At 55.9% G+C, this 26,721-nt stretch overlaps 2 protein-coding genes across 10 annotated transcripts; one reads left to right on the top strand and one right to left on the bottom strand.

Annotated features, from left to right (window-relative positions):
• Positions 1–3,851: 3,851 nt before the first annotated feature.
• Positions 3,852–11,667, bottom strand: LOC115651437 (zinc finger protein 436-like). Of its 6 annotated transcripts, none has more exons than XM_030562492.1 (4): positions 11,181–11,258; positions 10,634–10,782; positions 6,323–8,854; positions 3,852–5,290 (listed from the first exon to the last, which is right to left on the bottom strand). In XM_030562492.1, the coding sequence occupies exons 2-3, from the start codon at positions 10,698–10,700 to the stop codon at positions 7,689–7,691; spliced, it is 1,233 nt and encodes a 410-aa protein (XP_030418352.1). In that variant the 5' UTR covers positions 10,701–10,782; positions 11,181–11,258; the 3' UTR covers positions 3,852–5,290; positions 6,323–7,688. The 6 variants fall into 6 exon arrangements, with proteins under 6 accessions (XP_030418352.1, XP_030418353.1, XP_030418348.1 ...); XM_030562493.1 differs by having other exon boundaries at positions 6,323–8,851; XM_030562488.1 differs by lacking the exon at positions 10,634–10,782 and having other exon boundaries at positions 11,181–11,667.
• Positions 11,668–16,105: 4,438 nt separating this feature from the next.
• PRR14 (proline rich 14) lies at positions 16,106–25,735 on the top strand. Of its 4 annotated transcripts, none has more exons than XM_030562370.1 (12): positions 16,106–16,210; positions 18,764–18,963; positions 19,268–19,367; positions 19,941–20,089; positions 20,444–20,717; positions 21,043–21,092; positions 21,188–21,249; positions 21,778–22,585; positions 22,922–23,006; positions 23,623–23,729; positions 23,954–24,025; positions 24,499–25,735. In XM_030562370.1, the coding sequence occupies exons 2-12, from the start codon at positions 18,866–18,868 to the stop codon at positions 24,755–24,757; spliced, it is 2,064 nt and encodes a 687-aa protein (XP_030418230.1). In that variant the 5' UTR covers positions 16,106–16,210; positions 18,764–18,865; the 3' UTR covers positions 24,758–25,735. The 4 variants fall into 4 exon arrangements, with proteins under 4 accessions (XP_030418230.1, XP_030418229.1, XP_030418228.1 ...); XM_030562369.1 differs by having other exon boundaries at positions 19,268–19,490; XM_030562368.1 differs by having other exon boundaries at positions 19,268–19,538; positions 21,781–22,585.
• Positions 25,736–26,721: the final 986 nt, after the last annotated feature.

Raw genomic sequence — 26,721 nt, 5'->3', positions numbered from 1 at the left:
TTCCCTTGTTTGTTATTGAGGAAGTGCCGCTAGCAGTGAGGGAGCGGGACTGGGGGCATCTATGTGTGCAAAGGGGAACCCTGGGCACACTTCACCATTCAACCCCCTCCTCTGTGCTGCCCCATGCCTTGATAAGATTGGAGGGGCCATGGGGAGCTGGTGGGGCTGTGCAGGGCGCGGCCCAGCTGGGGGCAGGAGAGTGGAGATGCCAAATGCCTGTCCCAGATACACACGTGCCTCTGCAGCATGGGAGAGGTGTGAAGTGGCCCATTCATCTCAGGGCAATGAGAACACCCCAGGGAGAAGACCACAGCCTGCAACAACAGCTGGGAGAGGTGCGACCTGCTCCATTCATCCCAGCAGGCGTCCCCGTTCTGCAGTCTCAGTGCTGTGTGCATGTGCCATGAACCGAGCATGCCCATCCACAGTGCGCATACCCCTCGTGTTTCCAAAAGGAACCCCAGACACGATGCAAAAGGCAGGGTGAGAGCGAACGCCCGTGGCACGGAGTCACCCGCACGGAAGATTTGGCCTCGTTGCCCTTGGCTTTTAGGAGCAGCACTTGCTACCTTAATCCCTCAGGTGAGGAAACAACAGCAGAGGTCCAAATGGCTGCCTCCACCAAGGGGCCTGAGCCTCAGCATTGCAAGGCCCAGCTCTTAGGTGTCTGTGATAGGTTCGGAGGAACATAGAACCTTAGGGCTAGAAGGGATCGCAAGCGCCATCTAGTGTAACCCCAGCCAAGCTGCAGGATTTGCTGTGTCACCTATCCAAGCAGGAGGCCTCTCCAGCCTCCTTTTGAAAACCTCCAGCAAAGGAGCTGCCTCGGTGCCCTGTCACTCAAATCCCCACCAGTCTGGGTTAACTGGGATCTAAATGGAGGAGCAATTATTGAATGGAGCCACAAGCTGATGGGCTAATTAATGATGAGGAAGTGGAGAAGCAACTTCAGCAGCTGGGAGCAGACAGGTGGAGAGGAAGGAGGCCCTGAAAATGGGTGGGTGGGTTGGTTGTGCTGTCTGCTGCTGCTAGCACTGCTCCCTTTCACCGAGAAGGAAGAGGGGAAGCTGCCTGGGACTGCTAAATATGTAAGTAGCACCTCATAGACTTTAAGGCCAGAAGGGATCATCTGGTCTGGCCTCCTGCATGTTGCAGGGCACAGACCCTCACCCACTCATTGTTGTAACAGGCCCCTAACTGCCGTCTGAGCGACTGAAGTCCTTGAATCAGAGTTTAAAGACTTCCAAGTTACAGGGAATTCACCATTTACACTAGTTTAAGCCTGCAACTGACCTGTGCCCCATGCTGGAGAAAAAGGCGAACACCACCCACCTCCCGCCAGCATCTCTGCCAATCGGAGTGGAAGGAAAATTCCTTCCCGACCCCAAATATGGCAATCAGTTAGACCGTGAGCATGTGGGTGTGACCCACCAGCCAGACACCTGGGAAAGAATTTGCTGTAGTAACTCAGAGCCCTCCCAATACACAGTACAATAAAGCTTGGTGGTAGTGAAGGTGGCCTGTACCTAGAGTGAGAAAGACTCACAGGTGGCCACCCCATGGCATCACCTTTCAATCCACAGCCCTGAGTCAGGGGCCCAGGCTCGCTATACAATGTGGGGGCAGAGAGCGGTGCCAGGGAATGGGATCCACAAATGCCAGCATGCTGAGTGCTGCATAAGCCACCTGATTGCAAATACTGAGGGGATGCCCTAAGCCAGGAGCCAAATATTCATTGGGCCAGGCGCAGAGCAAGAATGACACTGTAGCCCAGTTGTTAGGCGGGTTAGCTGGAATATGGATGCTACAGGTTCTACTCAACTATTTGTGCCCCATGGAACAGATGCAATAGGAGAGAGTGAGAAAGTCCTGCTCCCAGGCATCTCATCATCCAAGCACTAACTGCAGAGGAAGGTTCACTTCCCATCAGGCAGAGGGGAGATTTGAACCTAGGCTTTCGACATCTTGGGATCTAACCACAGGGCTAAAGCTAAGAAATTGTGATTCATATAGAACATTTAAGATCAGGGACTGGCTCAGGCCCAATAGGTGGGGAACACCTAGACAGGGTTTAGGTGTGAGACAGGCCCCTGGGCAGCAGGACTTTTAGGTGGCAGTGTGGTTTCCCATTGGCAAATCTTTAGGTGCTAAAAGGCCTTTATCAATGGAAATTCACAAACCTAGAGACTTTCAGTGCTCACAGGATTAGGCAGCATCTGAACAGGGATTTTGAGGATCTAAATGTTGGATTAGATGCCTAACGTGCAGTTAGGGTGACCAGATAGCAAGGGTGAAAAATAAGGATGGGGGGGGGGAATAGTCACCTATATAAGACAAAGCCCCAAATATCAGGACTGTCCCTGTAAAATCGGGACATCTGGTCACCCCAAGCGCAGTTAGGCACCTAAATCCCTTTGTGGATCTAGCCTTAAAGCTTTAATTCTGGAGTGTTTAGGAATTAAAGGTGAACCTTTAATGAAAAATTATGTCACGTGATGAAAGCTCCAGGTGTGCATCCAGCCAAAACTGGCAACCCAACCATTATACATTGTCTGAGCAGGGCCAGCTCTAGGCACCAGCAAAGCAAGCAGGTGCTTGGGGCAGCTCATTTGCAGGGGCGGCAGGGATCCAGCCTGGGAGCTGAGAACCAACAGGGGGCCCTGGGAGCTGTAGTTCCTTGGCTAGCTCCCTGCCTATAGAGCCAGCCCTGGAGCAGGGAAAGAACTACCTTTCCCAGCATTCCCTTGGCAGTGATCAACAGGAAAGGGAGGGAGAGGGAGTGGGAAGCTGAGACTCCATGCGTTGCAGCTTGAATGGAGAGCTGGCTGCTAGAAGGGGAGTGGCAGTGTGAATGGAGAACAAGTGTGCCCATGGAGTAGAAGGCTTTGGCCCAGATATCGCCTTCAGAAGACATCCCCAGCCTGGATTAGGGATACTGGTGTGACCTCACCTGGTAGCCCCCAAAGAAGGAATTGGGTGGACTAAATGGACAGTGCCTCTCTCTATCTGAAGCCTAGCAAGGGAGGTATGTGGATCCCACTAGAATTTAAAATGAAAAGTAAGGGAGGGGAGGCTCTAGACCTGGGCAGCCTTAGATACAGTACCAAGCACGCAGGAGGATTTCCACTTCTGAGCCGTGGAAGCAGAAATTGACTTTTCCTTTCCAGATTTAGCTTATATTCAGAAAGGGAATCTAGCACCTGCCTTCCAGATTTGAACCCCTCAAAATTCAGGAGGTCTTAAGCTCAATTTGGGCAGCTGTTACTTCATTTCTCCCAAATCAAATATACTGATCCACTGTAACTTGCTGTAGAGAAAGTAGCATAACATTGAGCAAGAAATGCTTGCCAGTGGTTTTGAGAACTGGAATTGCTATTTTCAACAGCCATTGCCATTTGTTGTTGTTGTTTTTAAGTTTTATTTGCTTAAAAGGAAGACAGTGATATTGCATTGGCAAATTCCCCATAGAAACAAAGAGTGGAACAAAAGAATAATAAAGGCACCTCAACTTTTCCTCATTTATGTAGGGCAGTCTTATAATATGCATCCAGATATCCTCCAATCACACAAGCTGAAAATTGTTCCACTTTATTGCAATTCTGTAACCATACGGGAACCAATCCTGTCTGTGTTCTGTGCACATCCAAAATTCCTGCTGAATGACCTGCCTGGGAGCAAGTTACCAGTGACCCAGGGCTGGGGCGGCAGGAGAATGCAGTTGGGGAGGGGGGAGTCCAGGGCTGGGGTGGCAGGGGGGTGTGGATGGGGGGATGCCCAGAGCTGGGGAAGCAGTGGGGTGTGGGGGGAGGAGGAGAGCCCAGGGCTGGGGCAGCAGCAGTATGAGAGGGGAGCCCAAGGCTGGGGTAGGGGGCAGCCAAACATTTGTTTGCTTGGGGCGGTAAAAAACCTATAGCCGGCCCTGGCCTTAGCTCTGGGTCAAACACATTATAAAAATCTGCAGATGTTCAAAGCAGCTCTTTTTGGTGGGGCTGTATGTGGGGAACTCCTTAACCAAATGACCCACAATTGTCCCTTCTGGCCTTAGACTCTATAATTCTATTGCATGTGGGTTTTAGAGCAGTTTGATTGTTAGTCAGACACTGATTGGGGTGGCCTTGCCCAAATGACCCCAAACTAGTACCATTTTCTGTACTGCTGGTACTGAGGACGGGTAGCAATTTTCAAGACAATCTGAGTAGGCACGTAGGTTTCCAAGCACTTTGAACTATTGGTTCTTAAGCAAAAAGCTCTGAGTTTTGGGCTCCTTTGCCATGACTGGAGAGCATTCATCTAGGCTGGGGAATTTGCCAACAGCTCAACTTGAACTCGTGACACAGGGGAGGTGCTTGGAGTCAACCCTTAAGCTCCTGAGCAACTCTGGTATTAGGGCTGTCGCTTCATAGGCTCCTTCATCCCAGTCTCACAATACACCAGCAAATCTTCCTAGGCGCATGCCACTTCGGTGCGCCAAAGCACAGCCCTTGCTCCCCCAAAGGCGGAGTGGGTGCTAGACACTAGCAGAGATCAGACCTGATCAGGTGAGATCAGTGCGAGGTGATCACAGCAAGAATTTGAGCCCACAAGTGTGTAGCAAAAGGGGAAAAAAAATGATAACAGAAATGTTACCAACCAGTGCTTTATTCTGGGTGCTCTGACTCAGCAACCGTTTGTCCAAATGACTCCAAATTTGCCGCGCTGATCTTATGCCAGGCCCTGATAGTGCCCAGGGATTTTTAAGAAGCTTTGTTTATGTAGATGCTAACCTAAGAACTTCCAATGCTGTGTTCCAGTTGGCTAATACATCCTGCTTGGTCTTGAAAACGCTGCTTGGTGTCACTGCAAATACAGGCTGAGGTACATTAAGAACGGCAATATTGGGCCAGACCAAAGGTCCATCTAGCCCAGTATCCTGTCTTCCGACAGTGGCCAATGCCAGGTGCTTCAAAGGGAATGAGCAGAACAGGTAATTATCAAGTGATCCATTCTCTGTTGCCCCTGAGGAGCGTACAAGTTTCTGACCAGAAGTCCATTTCAGTTGGATTCGCTCAGAAGAACTTGCAATGTGAAACAGTTCTGGAGGTGGCGAGGCAGCACGGCCTAACCTGAAGGAAGTGTCAGATCCCATGGGAGCCTAATTGTATAAAGGTTCCCGCAAGAGACTGTTTAAAAGCTGGAGCAGAGCACAGATCCTGTCCATGCTCAGAGATCTGGCCTGGGTGGTGCTAAGAGTGGTGGGGCACATTCCAGCTTATGATGGGTGAATAATGGATCTTTTGATACACCGGCAATTCTGAAAACAAGAAAAGAAATCATTTGGAGTCAAACTGAAAAACCACATGTTCAGCAAATCAAAAAGTTGGGGGAAAAAATTAGTTTTGGATCAACGCACATTTTTTGTTTCAATTTTGAGCATTTTTTTTAAATCTTTTTGATTATTGGAGTTTAATGAAATTGAAGGAAATTCGGAAATCCAAAAGTTGGTTTGAACCAAAAAAAATCAAAATGTTTCATTTAGAAAATATCAAAACTATACATTTGAATTTTTCAGATTGTTTTGTCCTAAATCAACAATTTGGTGAAACTGATATGAATTTGTGAAATGTTGCAAAAATCTACACTTTTTGTGGGGGGAAAAAAAGGTTCAGGTGAAGGTAGAAGCCAGGAGTTCTTTGGCAGTTGGAAATGGGAGTTGAGTGGGAGCAGAGGGTAAGGGCTCCCTACTGTTTTCATTTCTCAGGTGCTGGTTCTGCTCCCGGGGTCCAATGGCATTCAGCGCAGGCCTCAGCTGGAGAAGTGTGCCCAGTTCTTTAGGAAAGATGTGGACAAACTGGAGAGTCCAGAGGAGAGGAACAAAAATAATGAAAGCTTAGAGAACTTATGAGGAAAGGTTAAAAAAAACAGGCATGTTTAGTCTTGAGAAAAGAAGGCTGAAGGGGGACCTGATCACGGTCTTCAAATATGTTCAGGGCTGTTACAAAGAGGACAGTGATCAATTCTTTGCTATGTCCACCGAAGGTAGGACCAGAAGTAATGGGCTTAATCTGTAGCAAGGGAGATGTAGGATAGGTTAGAGGTTTCCTAGGGAGGTGGTGGAATCTGCAATATTGCAAGTTTTTAAGAACAGGTTGGACAAACACCTTTCAGGGATGGTCTAGCGTTACTCGGTCCTGCCTCTGCGCAGGAGGCTAGACCTGGTGACCTCTCGAGGCCCCTTCCAGCCCTACATCGCTATGATTCTCTGAGCCCTCACAGAAAGGCTGGGGAGGCGAGGGCTCCTGCAAAGGATCAGGCAGAACAGGAGGAAGCTGGGAGCCACACCTACCATGAAGACGATACTGAGCAAGACAAGACGGCGTTCTACAGGGGTTTATGTCAGGATCAGAGCAGCAAATCGTGATAACTGGGAGCCCAAGCAGCTTCTGAGCTTCCCTGCAGGCGAGAACAACACGTCCAGGGCCACATTGAGCCCTGAGACAGGGCCCTCACCACGGAGACGGGAGGAGGCAGATCCCGGTGGGGAAGTTTATTTCCTACAGATACAATTAACTAACACCACAGGAGACTGGATCATCACCAAAGACAGCAGGAGGGTGAGATCCAGGTGCCTGCTGGGAACCGAGAGCCATGGGTGGGGCTGGCTGGATGTCAGCTGCACCAAGCACAGGAACGGATGTTCTCCAGGTGCCACTGGACTCTGTGTACCGTGGAAAGAGGAGCCAGGCACTGGAGACACCACCAGGGAGAAGGAGATTAGGCACTCCCTCACCCCCCGCCCAGCCGTATGGGAGCATATGTCTGTCTGGCCTCTGGGAGCAGCCCCCTCCAGTTTTCAGTAGCCTCACTCACCCTTCCCCATGGGTCCCTAACCCTCCGCACGCCCAGCCCCTGGGAGAGGGGAAGGAGCAGAGAGTGAGGCCCAGAGCTGTGGAGTTCCAGGGGAATGAAGGAACAGGTCGCCCCGCCCCCACCCAGGAGCGGGCACAGACAAAAGCCCCCAAGTCCTTCAGAGATCACTCCCTCACTATTATGGGGATTCTCACCTTTTCCCTACCAGGATATCACTGCCATATAGCCGGGAACCCGCCCTCTTAGAAACAAGGAAGGGGTATGGTTACCATGATCCCCTTTGTGGGGCAGTGATCCCAGGCTGAGAACCCTGCCGTGTGGCCTCTAAGCATTTCTAATAGCCCCATCTTGACTGGGGCAGAAGGGACCCCCATGTTCACTTCCTTCCCCACTTCCCTTAATTTCTACCCATGGTCCCCTCAGTCATTCCTGTCCCCACTTCCGCCCATACACACACTACATCCATATCGCAATGGGCTGTGCCTTGCCCCAGGGGAAAAACTACGTCAGGTCTCTGGGCTGATGTGTTTCCTAAAGAGCCTGCTTCCATCTCCCTAAAGGGGCCTGGTCCCAGGTCTCCAAGGCCCTTGGTCTCTAAGGAGGCCTCGTCCCTAAAGAGGCCTGGTCTCTGGTCTCTAACGTCCTTGGTTTCTAAGGAGGCCTAGTCCCTAAAGAGGCCTGGTCTCTGGCTTCTAAGGAGGCCTCCCAGGTCTCCAAGATCCTTGGTCTCTATGGAGGCCTAGTCCCTAAAGAGGCCTGTTCTCTGGTCTCTAAGGAGGCCTGGTTTCTAAGGTCCCTAAAGAGATGTGAACAGTGAACAGAACTGTCCTTACATGGGGACTCTAGGCCACATGGACCCTCTGGTGCCGGACAAAGTGGGAGCTGAGGATGAAGCTCCTCCCACACTCTGGGCATTTGTAGGGTTTCTCTGCTGAATGGGTGCGCTGGTGCTGATTCAGGGTGGAGCTGTCACCAAAGCCCTTCCCACACTCAGAGCACTTGTAGGGCCGCTCCCCCGTGTGGGTGCGCTGGTGCTGGATCAGGGCTGAGCTGTCCCCAAAGCCCTTCCCACACTGGGTGCATTGGTAGGGCCGCTCCCCCGTGTGGGTGCGCTGGTGCTTGATGAAAGCTGAGCCCCAGCTGAAGCTCTTCCCACACTTGGCACAGCTGTAGGGCCGCTCCCCAGTGTGGGTCCGCTGATGCTTCACCAGGGTTGACTTGTGCCGGAAGCTCTTCCTGCACTGGGAGCATTTGTAGGGCTTATCGCCACGGTGGGTCCTCTGGTGCCCGATCAGGGTGGAGCTGTGGCTGAAGCTCATCCCGCAGTCAAAGCATTTGTAGGGGCGTTCCCCCGTGTGGACCCGCTGGTGCTGAACCAGGTGTGAGTTCCGGCTGAAGCTCTTCCCACACTCGGTGCATTTGTAGGGCCGCTCGCCCGTGTGGATGCGCTGATGCTGGATGAGGTAGGAGCTGTCGCTGAAGCTCTTCCCGCAGTCAGGGCATTTGTAGGGTCTTTCGCCGTGATGCACCTTCTGGTGGCGGGTAAGGCCTGACTTGTCTCCGAAGCTTTTCCCACAGTCCGGGCATTCGTAAGGCCGCTCGCCCGTGTGGGTGCGGCGGTGCTGCAGGAGGTAGGAGCTGTCGTTGAAGCCCTTCCCGCAGTCAGGGCATTTGTAGGGCCTCTCACCGGTGTGGATCCGCTGATGCTTGGCAAGGTGGGAGCTCTGGCTGAAGCTCTTCCCACACTGGGAGCAGCTGTAGGGTCTCTCCCCCGTGTGGATCCGCTGGTGCTTAATAAGGTCCGAATACTGGCTAAAGCTCTTCCCACATTGCCCACAGATGGTCAGTCTCTGGGAGACAGACATGCTATTGAGAAGCCCAAAGCCATTTTCCACCCCTTGGAGGCCTCCCCCCTGCTGTCCCACCCTGTTGGCCTCTCCCTGCCCGGGGCTCTGCGATGGCCTGTGTGGCTCCTGCTGGGGATTCTCCTCCTCCTTCCTGGCACCTGCTGGGAGAAAGAGAAAGTCCAGTTCTGTGAGAGGGAGAGAGGGGCAGCAAAGGGGTTTGTCATTCACCCATTGATATGTCTGAAAAGTTTAATCTGGTTGTGAAGGACTGGGGAAGGGAGAAAGTCACCTCATCTATCTACCCTAACCTCTCTGTGTTGTGTCTACTCCTCCTAATCTAATCTGTGAATCCTCCCTTCTCACATGGCAGTTTATGGTATCCATTCATCCAAATCCCGGGTCTAGTTCTGGTGTCCACAACTTCAAAAAAGGTGTTAAATTGGAGAGTGCTCAGAGAAGAGCAACAAGAATGATGTGTCCATTCTGGATAACCTGCCTTATAGCATACAAAACTCAGTTGATTTAGCCTATCAAAGGAAAGTGACTTGATCACGGTCACTGGAAGACGATATCATCTTCGATTCTAAGGCCAGGAGGGACCATCTAGTCTGACTTCCTGTGCAACACAGGCCAGAGAATGTCCCTCCTGGTAATTCCTGTTTGAACCAGAGCAGGTCTTCTAAAAAAACCCCTAAAAACAAACAAATCATCCAATCTTGATTTTTCAAATCGCCCATGGTAGAGAATCCACTACGATCCTTGGTCAGTTGTCACAATGGTAAATTTCCCTCACCGTCACAAATTTTCACCTTGTATCCAGTCTGAATTTGTCTAGCTTCAAATTCTAGCCTTTGGGTCCTGTTAGACCTTTGTCTGCTAGACTGAAGAGCCCACTACTAACATTTTGTTCCCCACATACGTAGTCACAGACTGTGCTCAAATCACCCCTGAACCTTCTCTTTATGAAGCTAAACAGAGTGAGCTCCTGGAGTCTGTCATCCTAAGGCAGGTTGTCCAATCCTTCAGTCATTCCTGTGGCTCTTCTCTGACCCCTCTCCAATTTATCGACATCCTTCTTGAAGTGTGGACCCCAGAACTGGACAGTCTACAGTAATGGCATCACCAGTGCTGTATACAGAGCTAATATCACCTCCCCATTACCCTGCTCATAATCCAAGGACCATTTTAGCCCTCTTCGCTACAGCATCAATCTGAGAACCAAGTGAAGATGAGCTGTCTATCATTAGCCCCTCCCTAGTCCTTTTCAGAGTCACTCCTTCCCAGGATACAGCTCTCTCCTTGATACAAGAGAGCTTTTTAATCTACTGGACAAAGGGCGAAGGAGACCCAACAGCTGGGAATTGAGAAGGACTGATTCAAACTGGAAATAAGATATTGATTCTTAACGGGGAGGGAATTTAGTCAGTGGAACAGCCTTACCAAGGGATGGGATGGATTTTCCATTACATGGAAACGGGGTTGTCTTTCTTTAGGGAGACAGTTCAGCCTACCGGATAGAACACCAGGAGTCCTGGGTTCTATTCCTGGCTTTGCTATGGGATGCCTTGGGCAAATCCATTTCCCTCTCTGTACCTCCATTTTTCCATCTGTAAAATGGAAAATGAGCCTTCCTCTGTGAGAGTCCCATGACGATGCTCTCCAGCCTGGGCTACGCAGGAAGGGCAGGCTGGACAACCATCACAGTTACTTTTGGCCGATCATCTAGGGATCTATGGATGGTCCCCTCTGGTTTTCCAATCCATGACGCTAATCAGCCTGCCACAAGCCTTTCCAAATGCTCCCCTGGCCCAGCTTATCTAGTGCCCCGATCCAGACCAAGGCCACCAAGTCTAGTTACAGAGGCAGAGATGTGGAGGATGAGTGAGGGTGCATCTGCTCCCGTGTGAGCAGCCTCCCCTGCCAAGCCCTGCCCAAGTCACCTTGTCCTCTGGTGCTGCCTTCACCCAGGCAAGTGGGTTGCAATGCCAGGGCTTCTGGAGAACACATCTCACAATGCTTTGTGCTGCACTCAGCTGAGCTTGCTCTGTGATTCTTTCCCAGTGCATCATGGGAGACGCCGTCTGGCCTTCTAGGGATGGTGGGAAGGTGTCAGTGAACTAGCAGCGCTCAAGGGGCTTAGCCAGCATCCTCCAAGCGAAGCAGGGAGGTTAGCAGCCAGGTCGAGCGCTTGAGGAAGACCCATATTGGTGGCGAGTGGCCGGATCATGACCTGGCCAAGGCTAAATGAAGGAGCCTGCAGCTGGCTAGATCTCCAGAAGCCAAGAGGACTCCCCTGGGGCCTGGAAGCCAAATGCTACCAAGAGATGGTGCCCTTGTCCCCTGGGGAGAAGGGACAGAAATAGAGACACTCCTTGGAGCCGGCTGGAGACAATACAGAGCGAGTGGAGGCAGAACTGGGGGGCTCCTGCTGGCTTGGCTGGGATCCCACCTGTTCCCTTCACTCCCAGCCGGTGTCCCGCTCCTCACCTGTGTGGACGCCTCTGGGCATCTCCCTTCCCGGAGAGCCCTGGAGATCCGGGACCCTCGGCTCTGCCCCAGGCTCCATGCGGGGGATCGCGGCCAGGGCCGGAGATCCTGCTGGACGAAATCTCCCCCCGGGGCCCGGCGCCGAGAACGCGCCGGGGCTTTGGCCTCGCCGGCCCCGCTCTCTGCAGGGGGGGAGGCGGGATCCAGGCTGGGGACCCTTCGGGGCAGCGAGATCGCGAGGGAGAACCGGGCTGGGCTCCGCTCCGGGCAGCGACCTCCTGCCCCTGCTGCTGTTTCCCCGAGCCGGGGACTCAACCCTGCGCACACCCGGACCAGGACCCCGGCTCCGGGGCAGCTGGACAGGAAGGTCCCTGCGCTGCTGCAGCCCCGCGCCTGGCAGCTCCCTGGGAAGCGGGAGGTTCAGGAGGGCGGTGGGTTTAACCCGTCCTTCTCCGGGCCTTGCAGAGACACCGCTGGTTAGAGTCACTTCCGATCCCCTCCCCCCCGCGCCTTTCTACAGTGGTTAGCTCCCGCTCTTGTTCTAGCTGGGACCAGGACCCAGGATCCCTGATCCCCCTAGACCCCACTCCCTTCCCCGCAGAGCTAGGGATAGAACCCAGGAGTCCTGACTCCCAGCCCCCACACTAACTCACTGGACCCCACTCCCTTCCCCCGAAAGCTAGGGACAGGAGTAGAACTGAGGAATCTTGACTCCCACTGCGAACCTGCTAGACCCCACTTCCTCTCCCCCTAGACCTGCCGATAGAAGTTAGAACCTAGGAGTCCTGACCCACCCACTCAATTCCTATCTAGGGCAGAGGACCCCTCAAAACTAACAAACAACCATGTGAGACACGCAGGTGGTGACAAAAGAGATCCAGGAAAGGTGATGAATATACACAATAACCCACTGTAGTTAAGACATTAAATGGGCCTAGAGTATGTAACAGAGCTTTCTTACACCTGTGCTATCCAGATACAAGAGGAGAGATTATGAATAGATCCCTACCACATTCACCTCCATTTTGGTCAATTTCACAGTCAAAGGATTTTAAAAATAGTAAATTTAATTATTTCAGATATTTAAATTTGAAATTTCATGGTGTTGTAGGGATCCTGACCCAAATAGGAGTTGTGTGTATGGAGGGGGGGGGTCATAAGGTTATTGTAGGGCAGGTTGTGGTACTGCTACCCTTATTTCTGCGCTGCTGCTGGCGTCGGTGCTGCCTTCAGAGCTGGGCAGCTGGTCAACAGCTGCCGCTCTCCAGCCACCCAGCTCTGAAGGTAGCACAGAAATAGGGGTGGCAATACCATGATCCCACTCTGCAAAAAATAACCTTGCAACCTTCCTGCAACGCCCTGTGGGTCAGGCCCCTAATTTGAGAAACGCTGGTCTCCCCCGTGAAATCTGCACAGTATATGGTAAAAACACACAAAAAAAACAGATTTCACGTTCCATGATGTGTTTTTCATGACCAGGAATTTGGTAGGGCCCTAATTAAGCTTGTGAGGGTCTAAGCGCTGCTTGATGGTGTTTCTGTTTGTATTGTTTTGCATAGATCCCTCATCTGGTGCTGAGATACAGCTGTTTCAGGGGTGGAATGTGGGGTCTGTTTATACAGGATCCCACACCTGCTGCTAAGATGTAGTCACCTCAGAGTGGGGTGTAGGAGCTGTTTCTATAGAATCCTGCACCTGAATCTGAGATGCAACCACCTCTGGTACAGGGCATGAGGGCTGTTTATACAGAGATCCCTCCCAAATTTTAAACCAATGTTATGATGATCTCATTTGTCACTGAGAAGAAAACTTGATGGGCAGGAAGCGAATCCCCCCAAACCCTTCCCTAGAGGGGAGAGGAAGGGCTGGGTCTGTCCCAACGGCCCAGGAAAGGCCTCAGAGAAAGGCATGGGGAGGGGATGGCTCCTGCCAGGGTTGGAATCCAGGAGTCATGACTGCCGTGAGAACAGGGACCTGCTGGGAATGATACTGAACATTAAGAGACAGAATTAGGGGGCTTCTGGTGGCCTTACTGGGATCCCAGCTTTTCCCTTTGGTCCCAGACAGTCTCCGAGCCGGTGTCACTCATTCCTCATCTGTCTGGGATCCTCTTGGGATCTCCCTTTCCTCAGAGCCCTGGAGACCTGGGATGCTCAGCTTTTCCCTCCGCTCCATCAGGGAGATCACAGGTGGGTTGGGGATGGGGAATCCTGCTCAGGGAAGGAAATAGGCAAGATGGCGCTTGGTGAAGTCTACCCCAAGAACGTATACAGAGAATGTGCCCTGATTTTAAGCCCAGCCCTATTCTCTGTCAGGGGGATGTGGGATCTGAGCAAAGGGAAAATGTTCATAGGGATCCTTTCAGGTAATGAGATGCCTGAGGGAAGATGGCCTGCACCACCTGTAGGAGAGGGATCCCTCCTACACACGGGCAGCAGGGGGCTTCAGCATAACACTGGTATGCCATCACAGTGATTGTCAGACTAGTGACTATGTACATAAGAACATAAGAACCGCCCTACTGGGTCAGACCAAAGGTCCATCTAGCCCAGTATCTGTCTACCGAGTGGCCAATGCCAGGTGCCCTAGAGGGGGTGAACCTAACAGGCAATGATCAAGTGATCTCTCTCCTGCCATCCATCTCCATCCTCTGACAGAGAGGCTAGGGACACCATTCCTTACCCATCCTGGCTAATAGCCATTTATGGACTTAACCACTATGAATTTATCCAGTTCTTTTTTAAATGCTGTTATAGTCCTAGCCTTCACAACCCCCTCAGGTAAGGAGTTCCTCAAGTTGACTATGTAAAAAGGGGTCCTTACAAACACAGTCATTGCCTCACTGGAGCAAACAAGAGAACCTGGGGAACTACAGACTGATCAGCCTCACTTCAGTACCTGGCAAAATCATGGAGCAGGTCCTCAAGGAATCCATTTTGAAGCCCTTGGAGGAGAGAAAGGTGATCAGGAACAGTCAGCATGGATTCACCAAGGCCAAGTCATGCCTAACCAACCTGATTGCCTTTTATGATGAGATAACTGGCTCTGTGGATATAGGGAAAGCAGTGGATATGATATATCTTGACTATAGCAAAGCTTTTGATATGGTCTCCCACAGTATTCTTGCCAGCAAGTTAAAGAAGTATGGATTGGATGAATGGACTATAAGGGGGATAGAAAGCTGGCTAGATTGTGGGGCTCAACAGGTAGTGATCAAAGGCTCAATCTAGTTGGCAGCTGGTATCCAGCTGAGTGCCCCAGTGATTGGTACTGAGGCCGTTTTTGTTCAACATCTTTATTAATGATCTGGATGATGGGATGAATTGCACCCTCAGCAAGTTCACAGATAACACTAAGATGGGGGGATAGGTAGATACGTTGGAGGGTAGGGATAGGGTCCAGAGTGACCTAGACAAATTGGAGGATTGGGAGAAAAGAAATCTGATGAGGTTCAACAAGGACAAGTGCAGAGTCCTGCACTTAGGATGGAAGAATCCCATGCACTGCTACAGCTTGAGAACCGACTGGCTATGCAGCAATTCTGCAGAAAAGGACTTGGGGATTACAGTGGATGAGAAGCTGGAAATGAGTCAGCAGTGTTGCCAAGAAGGCCAATGGCATATTGGCTGTATTAGTAGGAGCATTGCCAGCAGATCGAGGGAAGTGATTATTCCCCTCTATTGGGCATTGGTGAGGCCCACCTGGAGTATTGTGTCCACTTTTGGTCCCCTCTCTATAGAAGAGATGTGGACAAATTGGAGAGAGTCCAGCAGAGGGTAAAAAAAATTAGGGAGCTGGGGCACATGACTTATGAGGAGAGGCTGAGGGAACTGGCATTATTTAGTCTGCAGAAGAGAAGAGTGAGGGGGGATTTAACAGCAGCCTCCAACTACCTGAAAGGGGGTTCCAAAGAGGATGGAGCTCTGCTGTTCTTAGTGGTGGCAGATGACAGAACAAGGAGTAATGGTCTCAAGTTGCAGTGGGGGAGGTCTAGGTTGGATATTAAGTAACACTGTTTCACTAGGAGAGTGGTGAAGCACTGGAACGGGTTACCTAGGGAGGTGGTGGAATCTCCTTCCTTGGAGGTTTTTAAGGTCAGGCTTGACAAAGCCCTGGCTGGGATGATTTAGTTGGGGTTGGTCCTGCTCTGAGCAGGGGGTTGGACTAGATACCTCCTGAGGTCCCTTCCAGCCATGATATTCTACGATTCTAAACCAATGGGCCCATCTGGCTTGGTATCCCACCCCTCCCTGGATCAGCCCAATGATTAAAAAGCTAGAATGGTATAAAATGTACGTGGCACAGGGGACTCCTCATTGGCCAAGTGTGTTTCCAGGGCGCCCTGCAGGGATCGGGTCTGGGCCCTACGCTATTAACGTGTTGGAAGGAGACGTGAGGGAATCCCGGGCACAGTTTGCAGAGGACCCAGGCTGGGGGAGACACAGGCGATCAGGAAGAGGCCAGGTGGCTGAGTCAGAGCGAGCTGCATGGGTGCGAAGTTTGGCATGTGTTTTAATATGGCACAGTGTAAACAGGTCCGCAGGGGAACAAAGAACGTGGGCCCCACGCTCCCAGGATGGGAATTGGCAGGAGCCCCCATCACCCAGGGTCACCTGGCCCTTTAAATCCCCAGCTTCTCGCCCTCATCCAAGATGGCCTCCCCCAAAACTGCTTCACCCCCCTCCGATGCCCTTATCCAAGATGGCAGCACCGCATGGCCGCACCGCTCTGTCCCTTTGCCCCCCACCCCGCAACTTACACTGTTGCCCCACCCCAAGATGGCGGCGGCTCAGCTTGCGCCGTGACACGGCTTTCTTTCTCGCCCTTTTTCAAGATGGCTTCTCCCCACGGCTTCAAGCTCCGGGGACCTCCGGGAAGCAAGACCCGCGCCTATTGGTTGTGCGCGGACGGGAGGAAGGCGCGCTGCTATTGGCCGCGGGGGGTCGGGCCGTGGAGCGTCGGCAGAAACGGGGCGGGGCGGGAGGAGGCTGAGCCGCCACCGGAGACTGAACGGGAGCGGGCGAGAGCCGGTGAGCGGCGGGGGAGGGGGCAATTGGAGGAAGGGGGGCGATGGGGGAGCAGTGGGGGAAGGGGGGCAATGGGAGCTAGGGGGAAGTGGGCGGAGCCGGGAGGGGGAGCAGTGGGGAGAAGGGGGGCAGTGGGGGGAGCCGGGAGGGGGAGCAGTGGGGGAAGGTGGCAATGGAGGAGCAGTGGGGGGAGCCGGGAGGGGGAGCAGTGGGGAGAAGGGGGGCAGTGGGGGGAGCCGGGAGGGGGAGCAGTGGGGAAAGGTGGCAATGGAGGAGCAGTGGGGAAAGGTGGCAATGGAGGAGCAGTGGGGGGAGCCGGGAGGGGGAGCAGTGGGGGAAGGTGGCAATGGAGGAGCAGTGGGAGGAGCCGGGAGGGGGAGCAGTGGGGAGAAGGGGGGCAGTGGGGGGAGCCGGGAGGGGGAGCAGTGGGGGAAGGTGGCAATGGGAGCTAGGGGGAAGTGGGCGGAGCCGGGAGGGGGAGCAGTGGGGAGAAGGGGGGCAATGGGAGCTAGGGGGAAGTGGGCGGAGCCGGGAGGGGGAGCAGTGGGGAGAAGGGGGGCAATGGAGGAGCAGTGGGGGGAGCCGGGAGGGGGAGCAGTGGGGAGAAGGGGGGCAGTGGGGGGACCCTGGAGGGGGAGCAGTGGGGAAAGGTGGCAATGGAGGAGCAGTGGGGAAAGGTGGCAATGGAGGAGCAGTGGGGGGAGCCGGGAGGGGGAGCAGTGGGGAGAAGGGGGGCAGTGGGGGGAGCCGGGAGGGGGAGCAGTGGGGGAAGGTGGCAATGGAGGAGCAGTGGGGGGAGCCGGGAGGGGGAGCAGTGGGGAGAAGGGAGGCAGTGGGGGGAGCCGGGAGGGGGAGCAGTGGGGAAAGGTGGCAATGGAGGAGCAGTGGGGGGAGCCGGGAGGGGGAGCAGTGGGGAGAAGGGGGGCAGTGGGGGGAGCCGGGAGGGTGAGCAGTGGGGGAAGGTGGCAATGGAGGAGCAGTGGGGGGAGCCGGGAGGGGGAGCGGTGGGGAGAAGGGGGGCAGTGGGGGGAGCCGGGAGGGGGAGCAGTGGGGAAAGGTGGCAATGGGGGGAACCAGGAGGGGGAGCAGTCGGGAAAGGGGGGCAATGGGAGCTGGGGGGGAACAGTGGGAGGGAGGGGGAAGCGGGTGGAGCAGTGGGGTGAAGGGGGCAATGGGGGAGGGGAGGGAGGAGGAAATGGGGGCAGCTGGAAGGGGGAGCAGTCGGGGAAGGCGGGCAGTGGGGGGGAGGAGGAAATGGGGGGAGCTGGGAGGGGGAGCAGTCGGGGAAGTGGGAGCAGTGAGGGGAAGGAGATCCGGGGGTTAGGGAGCAGTGAGGGCTTTTGAGGAGGGGGGACTCATGGGGCAGGACAGTGGGGGGGGGCGATCAGTGAGGGAGGGTAACGGGGTGGGATAGGAGGAGGTTAGGGGGAAGGGGAAGTGCAGCGGGGGTGTGGGGAGAGCTGGGGGATGGATGACTTGGTGGATTTGGGGTGATGAGAGAAGTGGTGGAGGGATTTGACTGGGGAAAGATGGAGTGCAGCTGGGGAGAAAGGGACCAATGGGGGAGATCAGGTGGAAGGGCAGTTTAGGGGGACCAGCGATGGGAGCCGTGGGGGAATACCCAGGGGGAGAGCAGATGCTCAAAGGGGGCACCTACAGGCGTGGGGGGCAATTTGTGGAGGTGAGTGAGGAGGGGTGCAGCATTGGAGAGGAATGAACATGGGGAGAGCCAGAGGAAGAGGGGACCTGTGGGAGGGGATGAGAGTAAAGAGGTGTGGGAGAGGCGGGTGAGTGAGGGAAAGGGGAAGTAGTTTGGGCGGGGGAGACCCAAGGGGAGGAGCGAGACCTAGAGCTGGGGTGATGGATTTTGAGGTAGGGAGCCAGTGGCTGGTGGGGAGGATCTAGGGGGAGAATGGAGGAACCAGAAGCGGGGGAGGCCTGGTGGGGAGAATCAGGGTGGGGGAGTCCTAGGGCCAGAGTTAGGCGGGGTCAATGCTGAGAGGCAGGACAAAGAGATGGAGATGCCCCATCAGGGCCCCTCTAGCCTGTCCTCAACTGCCCAGGATCCATGTGTGTCCTTTGTGGCCTGGGAAACCATTTCTAGGTGATGGATCCCAACCCCCACACCTCCGAGGTTCCCCTTTGCTCCCAAGCTGGTGTCAGGTCACACCTGAGCTGCGCAGGGGGCTTTCTGGTTACCGCTAGCAATGGTTCTGCCTGCCTGCTAATGCCCTGTAATTATTCTCCCAGCGGCTCCCTGCTGTTTGTCCATTGTGAGCCCTGAGTGCAGAACCGTGGGAATGTGCCACCTCTGCAGCCCCTCCGCCCAGCACTGGGGAAAGCTCTTCCCCACCATATACACCCCCCCCAGTCTGATCCCTCATGGCTCAGTCCTCTGCCATTGTGGCCATGCTGCCAACCCTAGGATGCAGGAGGTTGGAGGGTGTCATGCTGAGTCCCCAGGGGCACTTCAGGAGAGCCGGTGCCCCCTAGAGCTGGGTTATGGCGAGGGGTTTGCAGTGCTCATTGTAACTCTGGATTCTCTTTCCTGGGCAGAGGTGGCCACGCTGGAGGATGAGTAGGCAGGAGGCTGTCCCGGGACAACCTCTGAACCCCTGATCCCAGGGGGCTACCCCCTAAACCCAGCTGGAGCCAGCCATGGAGCACCCCATGGCCAGAGGGGCACTGGCAGGGGGTGGCACCAGGCTGTCTGCCTCAGAGCGGAACGTCCGACGCCAGAGGCTTATCGTGTATAGGTATGTGGGGGGTTCACCTCTGTCCAGCAGCCTGCTCCCTGGGGTCAGGGCCTGGGCAGACCTCACCGGAGTCAGCGCCCTTCCTCTTTCTCTGGGCATGGCCAGGAGGACTGTGTGTTTGGGGGGAAGACATTCGGGGGGTGTGGGTGGCAGACAGTGAGGGGCAGTGGTCTGAGCAGGGCCGGGTGGGTGATTGTGGGGGGGGGTGCTGTGGATCTCTGGGTCCTGGGGCGAACATCATGCCAGTAATCAGGGGGATTTGGGGTCCATGGCACCCGTGAGTGACCCCATCTCTCTCTTCCAGACCCTCCACTGCAAAGCAGAGCTCCCCTGCCCCCCAGGGGCCCGAGGAGAAGGCTCCCCCGCTGTACTGGCTGCCCCAGGGCAGGGCCGGGTCTCCTCAGGCAAGGCGCCAGTCGGAGAGGCTGCAGGGCAGACGGCAGCGGCTGCAGCAGGGGGTGCCTCAGTGGGGCCCGGGGGCGGAGCTGTGGCTGGTGGCCTCGCCCATGGAGAGAGCCCGGCACAGGGTACTGGCCATTGCCCTGGAGGAGTGTCTTGCCACCACACAAGGGGCTGTGAGTGCGAGGGGGAGGGGTGGTCTGGGGGTGGGGGGATCCTGCTTAGAGATCTGATGGCCTGAGCCCCTCAACCTCCCCTGACCCCTCCCAGGCCCTGTTGTCCTGCTCCCTTGAACCTGCTGAATCATTTGCCGCTCCCCGGTATGGATTTCTTGAGCCAGCCTCTCTGCCACGTACCCTCCTTCTCTCGCTGCTCTGGTTTGCCCCTGGACGGCTCAGAAACTCCTGTGCTGAGCTTGGATGGGCAGGACCGCCTGGTATTTGCGCCCCCATTACACATGGGAGGGGACCAGGCTGGGCTCTTGAGGAGGATCATTTGGGGGTGCCAGGAGCTGGGAGTCAGTTTCAGGGTGAGGAATGGGGTCCATGTTTAACCCCATGGCGTCTCTTGCCCAGCAGGTCTCCCAAAGGGGCACCTCTCCCTCAGCTCATCCAGCCATCCCCTCCCTCCCAAGACACCACCTCCCTGGGAAGGCCTTGCCCCCTCTTGAGAACTCTCCGCCTGGTTTGGATTGGACCCCTAGGCATCAGGAGCCCGCCGTGGACAGGTGAGCGGAGGTGGATCACGTGTCAGGGCACCTGTTGTCCTGGCACCTTCCAAATACTGAGCAGGGCATCTGCCGGGGGAGGAGGTCGCTGGCTTCTGGGGCAGGGGCTGGATCTGGAGGATCTGACGGGGTAGGTATAGCAGCTTGTGGGAGGCTTTGGGAGTCGGGGATGGAGGGGGGAGATGGGGTGTCAGGAGGCTCGGTGGAGCTGATGGCAGAGATGCAGGAGTGGGATCTTGGAGGGGGTGCTGGTGGTGTGATGATTTTTGGTGGGGGCTGAAGATCCTGCGGGGTAAAGATTGTGCCAGTGAGTGATGGGGCTTTGAGGTCTGTGGCCCCATCTCGTTCTTCCAGACCCTCCCTCAAGGAGCATCGGTCTCCCGTCTGCCAGAGGCCTGAGAATAAGGCCCCTGCATCGTGCTGGCCACCCCAGGACACGGCCCGGTCCGAGTCAGAGCGGCTGCAGGGCAAGCGATGGCTGGTGCGGCAGGGGGCGCCGCAGCAGAGTCGGGGGCCGGGGGCATCTCCCTCCATCTGCCAGCAGGGGAAGGAGCTGGTGACGTCACCCATGGAGAGGGCCCAGCAACGCGTCCTGACCGTGGCACTGGAGGAGTGCCCCATGGCAGCAGTGAGCAGCTGGGGAGCTAGAGGGAGCTGCCAGAGCCCAGAGAGGAGGGGATGGGGGTGGGTGAGGGATTGCAGGAGGGCAGGGAAGCTGCCAGAGCCCAGAGAGGAGGGGATGGGTGGGGCTGCCAGAGCCCAGGCCAGAGGGGAGAGGGATGGGTGGGGATCTCAGCACTGGGTGCTACCCCAGATGGGTCAATGGAGGGAGGGGTTGGGCTTACGACCAAGGAGGAAGCTGCTCTGACCAGGTGCCGCTGACCTGTCAGCCTCAGATGTGGGGGGTGGACCCCATTCCGTGCCCCAGCTCAGATGCCACCTCTCATTGGCAGGATGCCAGCCTTCAGCAGGAAGATCTGCTGATGCCGTCGCCTCCTAACACGTAAGTGCACGTCCCTACCAATCAGCTGGGGTGGGTCACAGGGCCCTCTAGGGGGCGCTGGCCCAGAGCTTCACTTTCCCTCTCTCTCCTGACAGGGTTGATAAGCTGACAGCATCTTCCTCTTCCTCAGACCAGTGGGAGCGCTGCCCACAGCCAGGTAGGCGGAGCTCCAACTCATGCAGGGGCGGGGCTGAGGGTGGAGCTTGGACATAGGGGTGGGGCTCCATGGGGAGCAGGAGTTGAACTTTTCCTCAAAATGTTTTTTGACCAAAAATGTTGTTGAGAAGGAAACATTTAATTTAAATGAAATTTCAGTTAAAAATATTCTATTTTGGATGTTTTGAGAGTGTCATTTTCTTGTTTAGCAACCATTTTTTCTTTTATAGAAAAAGACATGCTGAGAAGCTTTTAGAGAGATTGAATCAGTCCAAAAAACGTTTAGATCTTTAGCAGAATGAACGCTTTCTGCTCAAAATGTGACTTTCTCCAAGTCTCGTTTTGTGGGACGTCAACATTTCTTCTTTGTTCTGAAAATAGGTCTGGGGAGGCAAGAGTGTGCATTTTTGTGGGGGGGTTCTGGGAACTTGCTGTGGGTTTAGTGGGTTCAGTACGGTTGGGGGCTGTCTGTGCGTCGCAGGATGTGGTCCTCCCTTGACTTCTCCTGACCCTCTGTGCCCTCCTCCAGCAGATCCTGTCCCAGAAGAAGCCGAGCCACCTGGCAGCCTCCTGCCTTCCTCCTCCTCCACCTGGCCTCCCCCGATCTGTTCGCTGCTGCGCCCCCAGGCCACGGTCCCCCCCTTGCGGCACTGGGGTATTACCCCTCTCTTCCAGAGCGTCAAATCCAAGCTGGAGACCTTCGCCGACATCTTTCTGAGCCCGGTCAAGCCGCGCCTGCGCCCCCCGCCATCTCCCCATCTGGACGAGGGAGAGGGTGGAGGGCAGCCGGCGGAGCCCCCCAACCCTGAGGAGGAGCCAGCGCAGAGCCGGAGCGGGCCGAGCCAGCAGGAGGCGCACAGCTCACGCCAGGGGGTGAACATCGAGGTGAAAATTGCCATCTCGCAGCCAGCAGAGAGGAGGGGCCCTGGCGAGGCCAAAGATGACGGGGAGGGGGACAGCATTGTGAGCTGCAGACCCCCCATCTGCCAGTGGCGCCTGAGCCCTGAGGACCCCAGCCAGCCCCGCCTGGGCCGCAGTTATTCCTGCCCAGACTTCCCCTGGGCCATGCCGTCCCCGTTGCCAGCGTCCGCCCCCTGCCCGCCGCGCCGGCGCCGTCACACAGTCTGCAGCCTGGAGGTGTCACGGGAGTTGCTGCGGGGCCACCCCTCGCTCCCCGTCCTGCCCTGCCTGCGCAAGGAGGTCTTCCCCTTCCCCTCCCCGGCTTCCCGCCGCCTGCTCAGCCCGGTGGTGTGCATGACCCGCTGCGACGAAGCCCGTTCCTCCTGCCCAGGGCCACCCCACCACGAGGAGCCTGCCACTGCCCAGCTTTGCCCCAGGTAACTCAGCCCCCTGTCACCATGCCCCCTGCTTGGCCCTGGGGAACTCTGCCCCTTGAACCCCCAGCCCCCGACTTCTTGCTTGGCCTGGGGAGCTCTACCCCCTGCCATGCCCCTTGTAACTCTGTTGGTGCCTGCCCCTAACATCTCCTCACCACCCCACCTTGCCCCAGGTAACCCCTGCCCCATCCCTCTTGCCGCCCTGCCTTGGCCTAGGTCGTCCCACTGCCATCCTGCCTTGCCCCAGCATCTGGGCTCCCGGTGCCATGGTATTGCCTGGCCCACCAGACAAGGCCCTGAGAGGTTCCTGGTCCATATGGTCTTCTTGCCTCACAGGGACAGCTCCCAGCACCCAAAGCAGGGGGAGAGGGGCCATGGTGTCACCACAGGTGGGATTCTCCTGTCACACACAGATGCCAAGGTGAGGTAGCCAATGGGAGGCAGTGCTGGTCCCAGAGTCCCAATGTAGTGCTGGGGGTGCCATGCTGTGAGGAATGGGGGGCTCAGCAGGGGATGCTGTGCTGCCAGGGTGCAGGCTCAGCCGGGGGGCGCCGTGCTGTGAGAGGGCTTGGCGGGGGACACTGCTGCCAGGGGAGGGGGGGAGAAATTGGCGGGGTGCATAGTGCTGCAGGAGGAGGGCTCGGAGGGGGGCGCTGTGATGTGGGGAGGGCTCAGCGGGAGATTCTGGGAGTACCCCTGAGTATACAATGGCTCTAGGAGGATCCAATAGCAGAGCATTCTGGGTGTATCCCCAGGGGAGATGCTCCCTGGAATTGCTGAGTATCCTGGGAGGGGGGTGGTTATGCTGGTGGGGGGTGGGGCGGGTCATGCTGCAGAGGGAGGCTTGTTGGGGGGTTGCAGTGCTGCCAGGCTCGGCAGAGGGCGGGGGAGACTCAGTGGGGAGCGCAGTGCTGACGGGAGCATGAGGGGGCTTGGTGGGGGGGGTGGGGTGCTCGGCAGGGGGCACCGTGCTGCTGGGAACAGGGAGTGCCGTGCTGCAGGAGTCTACATAACAGGGAATCTTTGCTTCCCTTCAGTGCTCCCAGGAAGAGACGACAGGGAAAGTGTCCCGTTTCCGCATCCGCAAGACCCCAGCCAAACAGCAAGCCAACCTCACGCCAATGGGCCTGCCCCGACCGGTCAGGTATTGGGAGCTCTGGGCGGAGGGAAGTGGCTGAGAGTCAGGACTCCTGGGTTCTATCCCTGGCTCTGAATCTCTCCAGCAGTTACAGCTGGCCATAGGATTCTCTTCCATTCCTGTTGTGTGGTGGTCGTCCAACCCCCATGTCCCACCCCCAAGGCTGCTGAGTCTTCGCACCGACAAGGGATTCCCATGTGCTGTTGCTAAGTCTGGTCTCCCCGTAACAGGTTGGACAAGAAGGAGTTCAGTTTGGAGGAGATCTACACGAATAAGAACTACCGCACTCCCACCGAGAAGCGGTGAGAGGGCCCTGGGTGCTGCTGCTGGAGGGGATATGGGGTTGGGGGTGGCTACGATGGGGGGTACATCCCCCTCCTCCAACTCATAGGAAGGGGAGAGCCTGAATTCAGAATTGGAGAGGGGTGCAGGAGGTTAAATCTAGTCGTGGTTGGTTCTTGCTACTGGGAATCCAGGGGTGCATCTCACAAACTCGCTGCCCCCCTAAACAGCAGGAGTCCGATCCCCATTCCCCCTGCCCCTTGTGCTGAGGGTGTCCCAGCTGGGGGACACAGTAGGTGAGGACCCAGGTGTCCGGGCTCCATTTGTGCTGTAGGCATCCCAGCTGGGATACAGGGTGGGCCATTTGTGCTGTAGGCATCCCAGCTGGGATACAGGGTGGGCCATTTGTGCTATAGGCATCCCAGCTGGGATACAGGGTGGGTTGGTGGACTTGGGCACTGGGTCCCATCTAGCCCTCTCTCCTCCCCCATAGGACCTTCGAGACGATCTTTGAGGAGCCTCGGGAGCGGAATGGGGCACTGGTGCTTACCAGCCAGCGCAAGCTGAAGCGAACCATGGAATTCCAGGACAGCAGCCTGCCCCGCAAGCAGCGCCGTGCCCGGCCCCGGGGAAGGCTGACGGGGCGAGTGCCAGGTGGGCGACGGGCCCCACCCCAGCACCCGGACCTGGAGGAACTGCTGCGCCAGCGCCTGGCTGAGCTGGACGCCCTATTTGAAGATGATGAGGACTAGGAGATGCTATGCACTGTCCAAATTCACACTGGGCATTGAACCAGAGACTGAGTGGCCCCTCTGTCCTTGGTATTGCTCATTGGCCTGGGGGAGCTCCCAGAATCCTCTGGGATCCTAGGAGAGTAGTTACCTCCCAGGATACTCCCAGAAGCCTCAGCTCTTCCAGGGAGCATCTCCCCTGGGGATACACCCAGAATGTTCTGCTATTGGATCCTCCTAGAGCCATCGTGTCCTCAGGGGTATTCCCAGAATCCTCAGCAACCCTGGGGCTCCTGGACCCACGTCCAAGCAGAGATCTCTCCAGGAGAGAGATGTCCTAGTTCTGCCCAGAATCCTTTGCTGCCCAGGAGGAGTCATCTCCTCCTTGAGCCCTAGTTCCACCCAGAATTAGCTGCTCCCAGATCTGCCTGAGCTGAGGCAGCCGTCTTGCAGCCAGTCACCAAGCTGCCTCTGCCACTGCTCCCCTCACAGGCTCCAGGTCCAGTCCAGGAGTGGGGTGAGGAGGATGAATGTCCAGCAGGTGTGATGAACCTTTCTATTCTCAGCATTCAGTTGCCTACGCACAAATCCTCCTGGTACTTCCATCCTCCCGGTGCCTCTGTCTAGTGCCCCCCAATGGCTGAACGTACCAGGGGGCAGATTGTTTGGGGGGGGGGGCATGATTAGCCATTTTAGGATCCCCTCCCACTGGGTGCTTGGGGGGCAAGTGACCTGTGTCCAGTCGGGCTGGGATATAGGGCAGGAGAGGGAGCTTGTGGGTAAAGGCACCAGGACATCAGTTCCTTATGTGCATCAGGAGGAGGGTATTTTCCCCTCTGAAGTGTGACTGCAGCCTCGGGGGCACTGGCAGGAGTCCTGGGCAGGCGGTGTCTCCTGGGCTGGGCTCCGCTGAGTTAGTCAGTGGATATTTGCTGGTTTTATGTGTGTGGGGTTTTTTGAGATCTATATTTCTATTAAACTTTTCAACAAAAACATCCAGCCTGTTGTCTGATCTGCTTCATTTGTGCTGACCCTGGCACTAGGGACCACTGTGCTATAGGTGGGGAGCTCAATAGGGAGTGCTTTCCCTTTGCAGGCAGTGCTGATCTCTACACACCACCAGGGGATGCTGTGCGGCAGTGTGCTCAGCTGGAGTCTGAGAGGTAGCCGGTACAGGAGGAAGCTGGTGGGAGGTAAGCCCTGAATCTCTGTTCCCTGAGGGTGGAAGATACATCCACCTGGAGCTGCTGGCCTAACTGGCCCAGGCTATTAACCCTGAACCCTACTGTTGGCGCTCATTGAGTGCTGCTCTTTGCTTGTTCAGGCTCATTTGACAGCTCTGAGCCTGCCATAGCCATTACAATGCCTTGCCAGACTCTGACCTGCTTGCACCCCATCTCTTAAGGGTCCCAAAGAGGATGGGATTTGCAGCGGAAGAGGCTCCTGTTTTCATGCGAGGGAAAGAAGATGGGAGGAGGCCAGTGTTAAGGCAACTCCTTTACTGTAGCACCTAGAAGCCCTAGTCACAGTCCAGGTCTGCATTGTGCTTGGTGCTGTATGAACAAAGTGATTGTCCCTTGAGTGCTGGCACTGGACAGGGATGAGATATCCCGAGTCATATCTCCTCCCCGCTGCTGTGGCTTGCAATGGAGGAGGGATGGAGCTGGGTTTGGACTGGCCTGATGGGACTCTGAGAGCAGGACCGGCCGTGCCATGGTGCTGTGGCTGGGTAGGGCACTGGGGCTGTGACATCACAAGGCTCGGTGGTGACATTACAACATGGTGAGGTGACATCAGGACAGAATCAGGTGTTGTGATGTCGTATGATGGGGTTATGACATCACAGGATGTGATATCATCAAGCTGTGCTGTGACATGCTGCAGTTTGTGGGGCTGTGACATCACCAGGCTGTTGCGTCTCCTGGGGACGCGGTGACATCACAATGTGGGGGAGGGGCTGCAGGGATTCCTTCCAGCGGAGGGAT

This window comes from Gopherus evgoodei, chromosome 4, assembly GCF_007399415.2.
Source record: "Gopherus evgoodei ecotype Sinaloan lineage chromosome 4, rGopEvg1_v1.p, whole genome shotgun sequence".
NCBI lineage: Eukaryota > Metazoa > Chordata > Testudines > Testudinidae > Gopherus > Gopherus evgoodei.
This window is presented reverse-complemented; position numbering and strand designations above follow the sequence as displayed.

Coding starts and splice junctions, on each gene's coding strand:
- PRR14 (XM_030562367.1), top strand. CDS start 18,866: ATGGAGCACCCCATGGCCAGAGGGGCACTGGCAGGGGGTGGCACCAGG. Junction 20,090..20,443: donor CAGGAGCCCGCCGTGGACAG/GTGAGCGGAGGT, acceptor TCGTTCTTCCAG/ACCCTCCCTCAAGGAGCATC. Junction 21,250..21,777: donor GGAGCGCTGCCCACAGCCAG/GTAGGCGGAGCT, acceptor GCCCTCCTCCAG/CAGATCCTGTCCCAGAAGAA.
- LOC115651437 (XM_030562488.1), bottom strand. CDS start 11,259: ATGGAGCCTGGGGCAGAGCCGAGGGTCCCGGATCTCCAGGGCTCTCCG. Junction 8,855..11,180: donor GCCCAGAGGCGTCCACACAG/GTGAGGAGCGGG, acceptor TCTTTCTCCCAG/CAGGTGCCAGGAAGGAGGAG.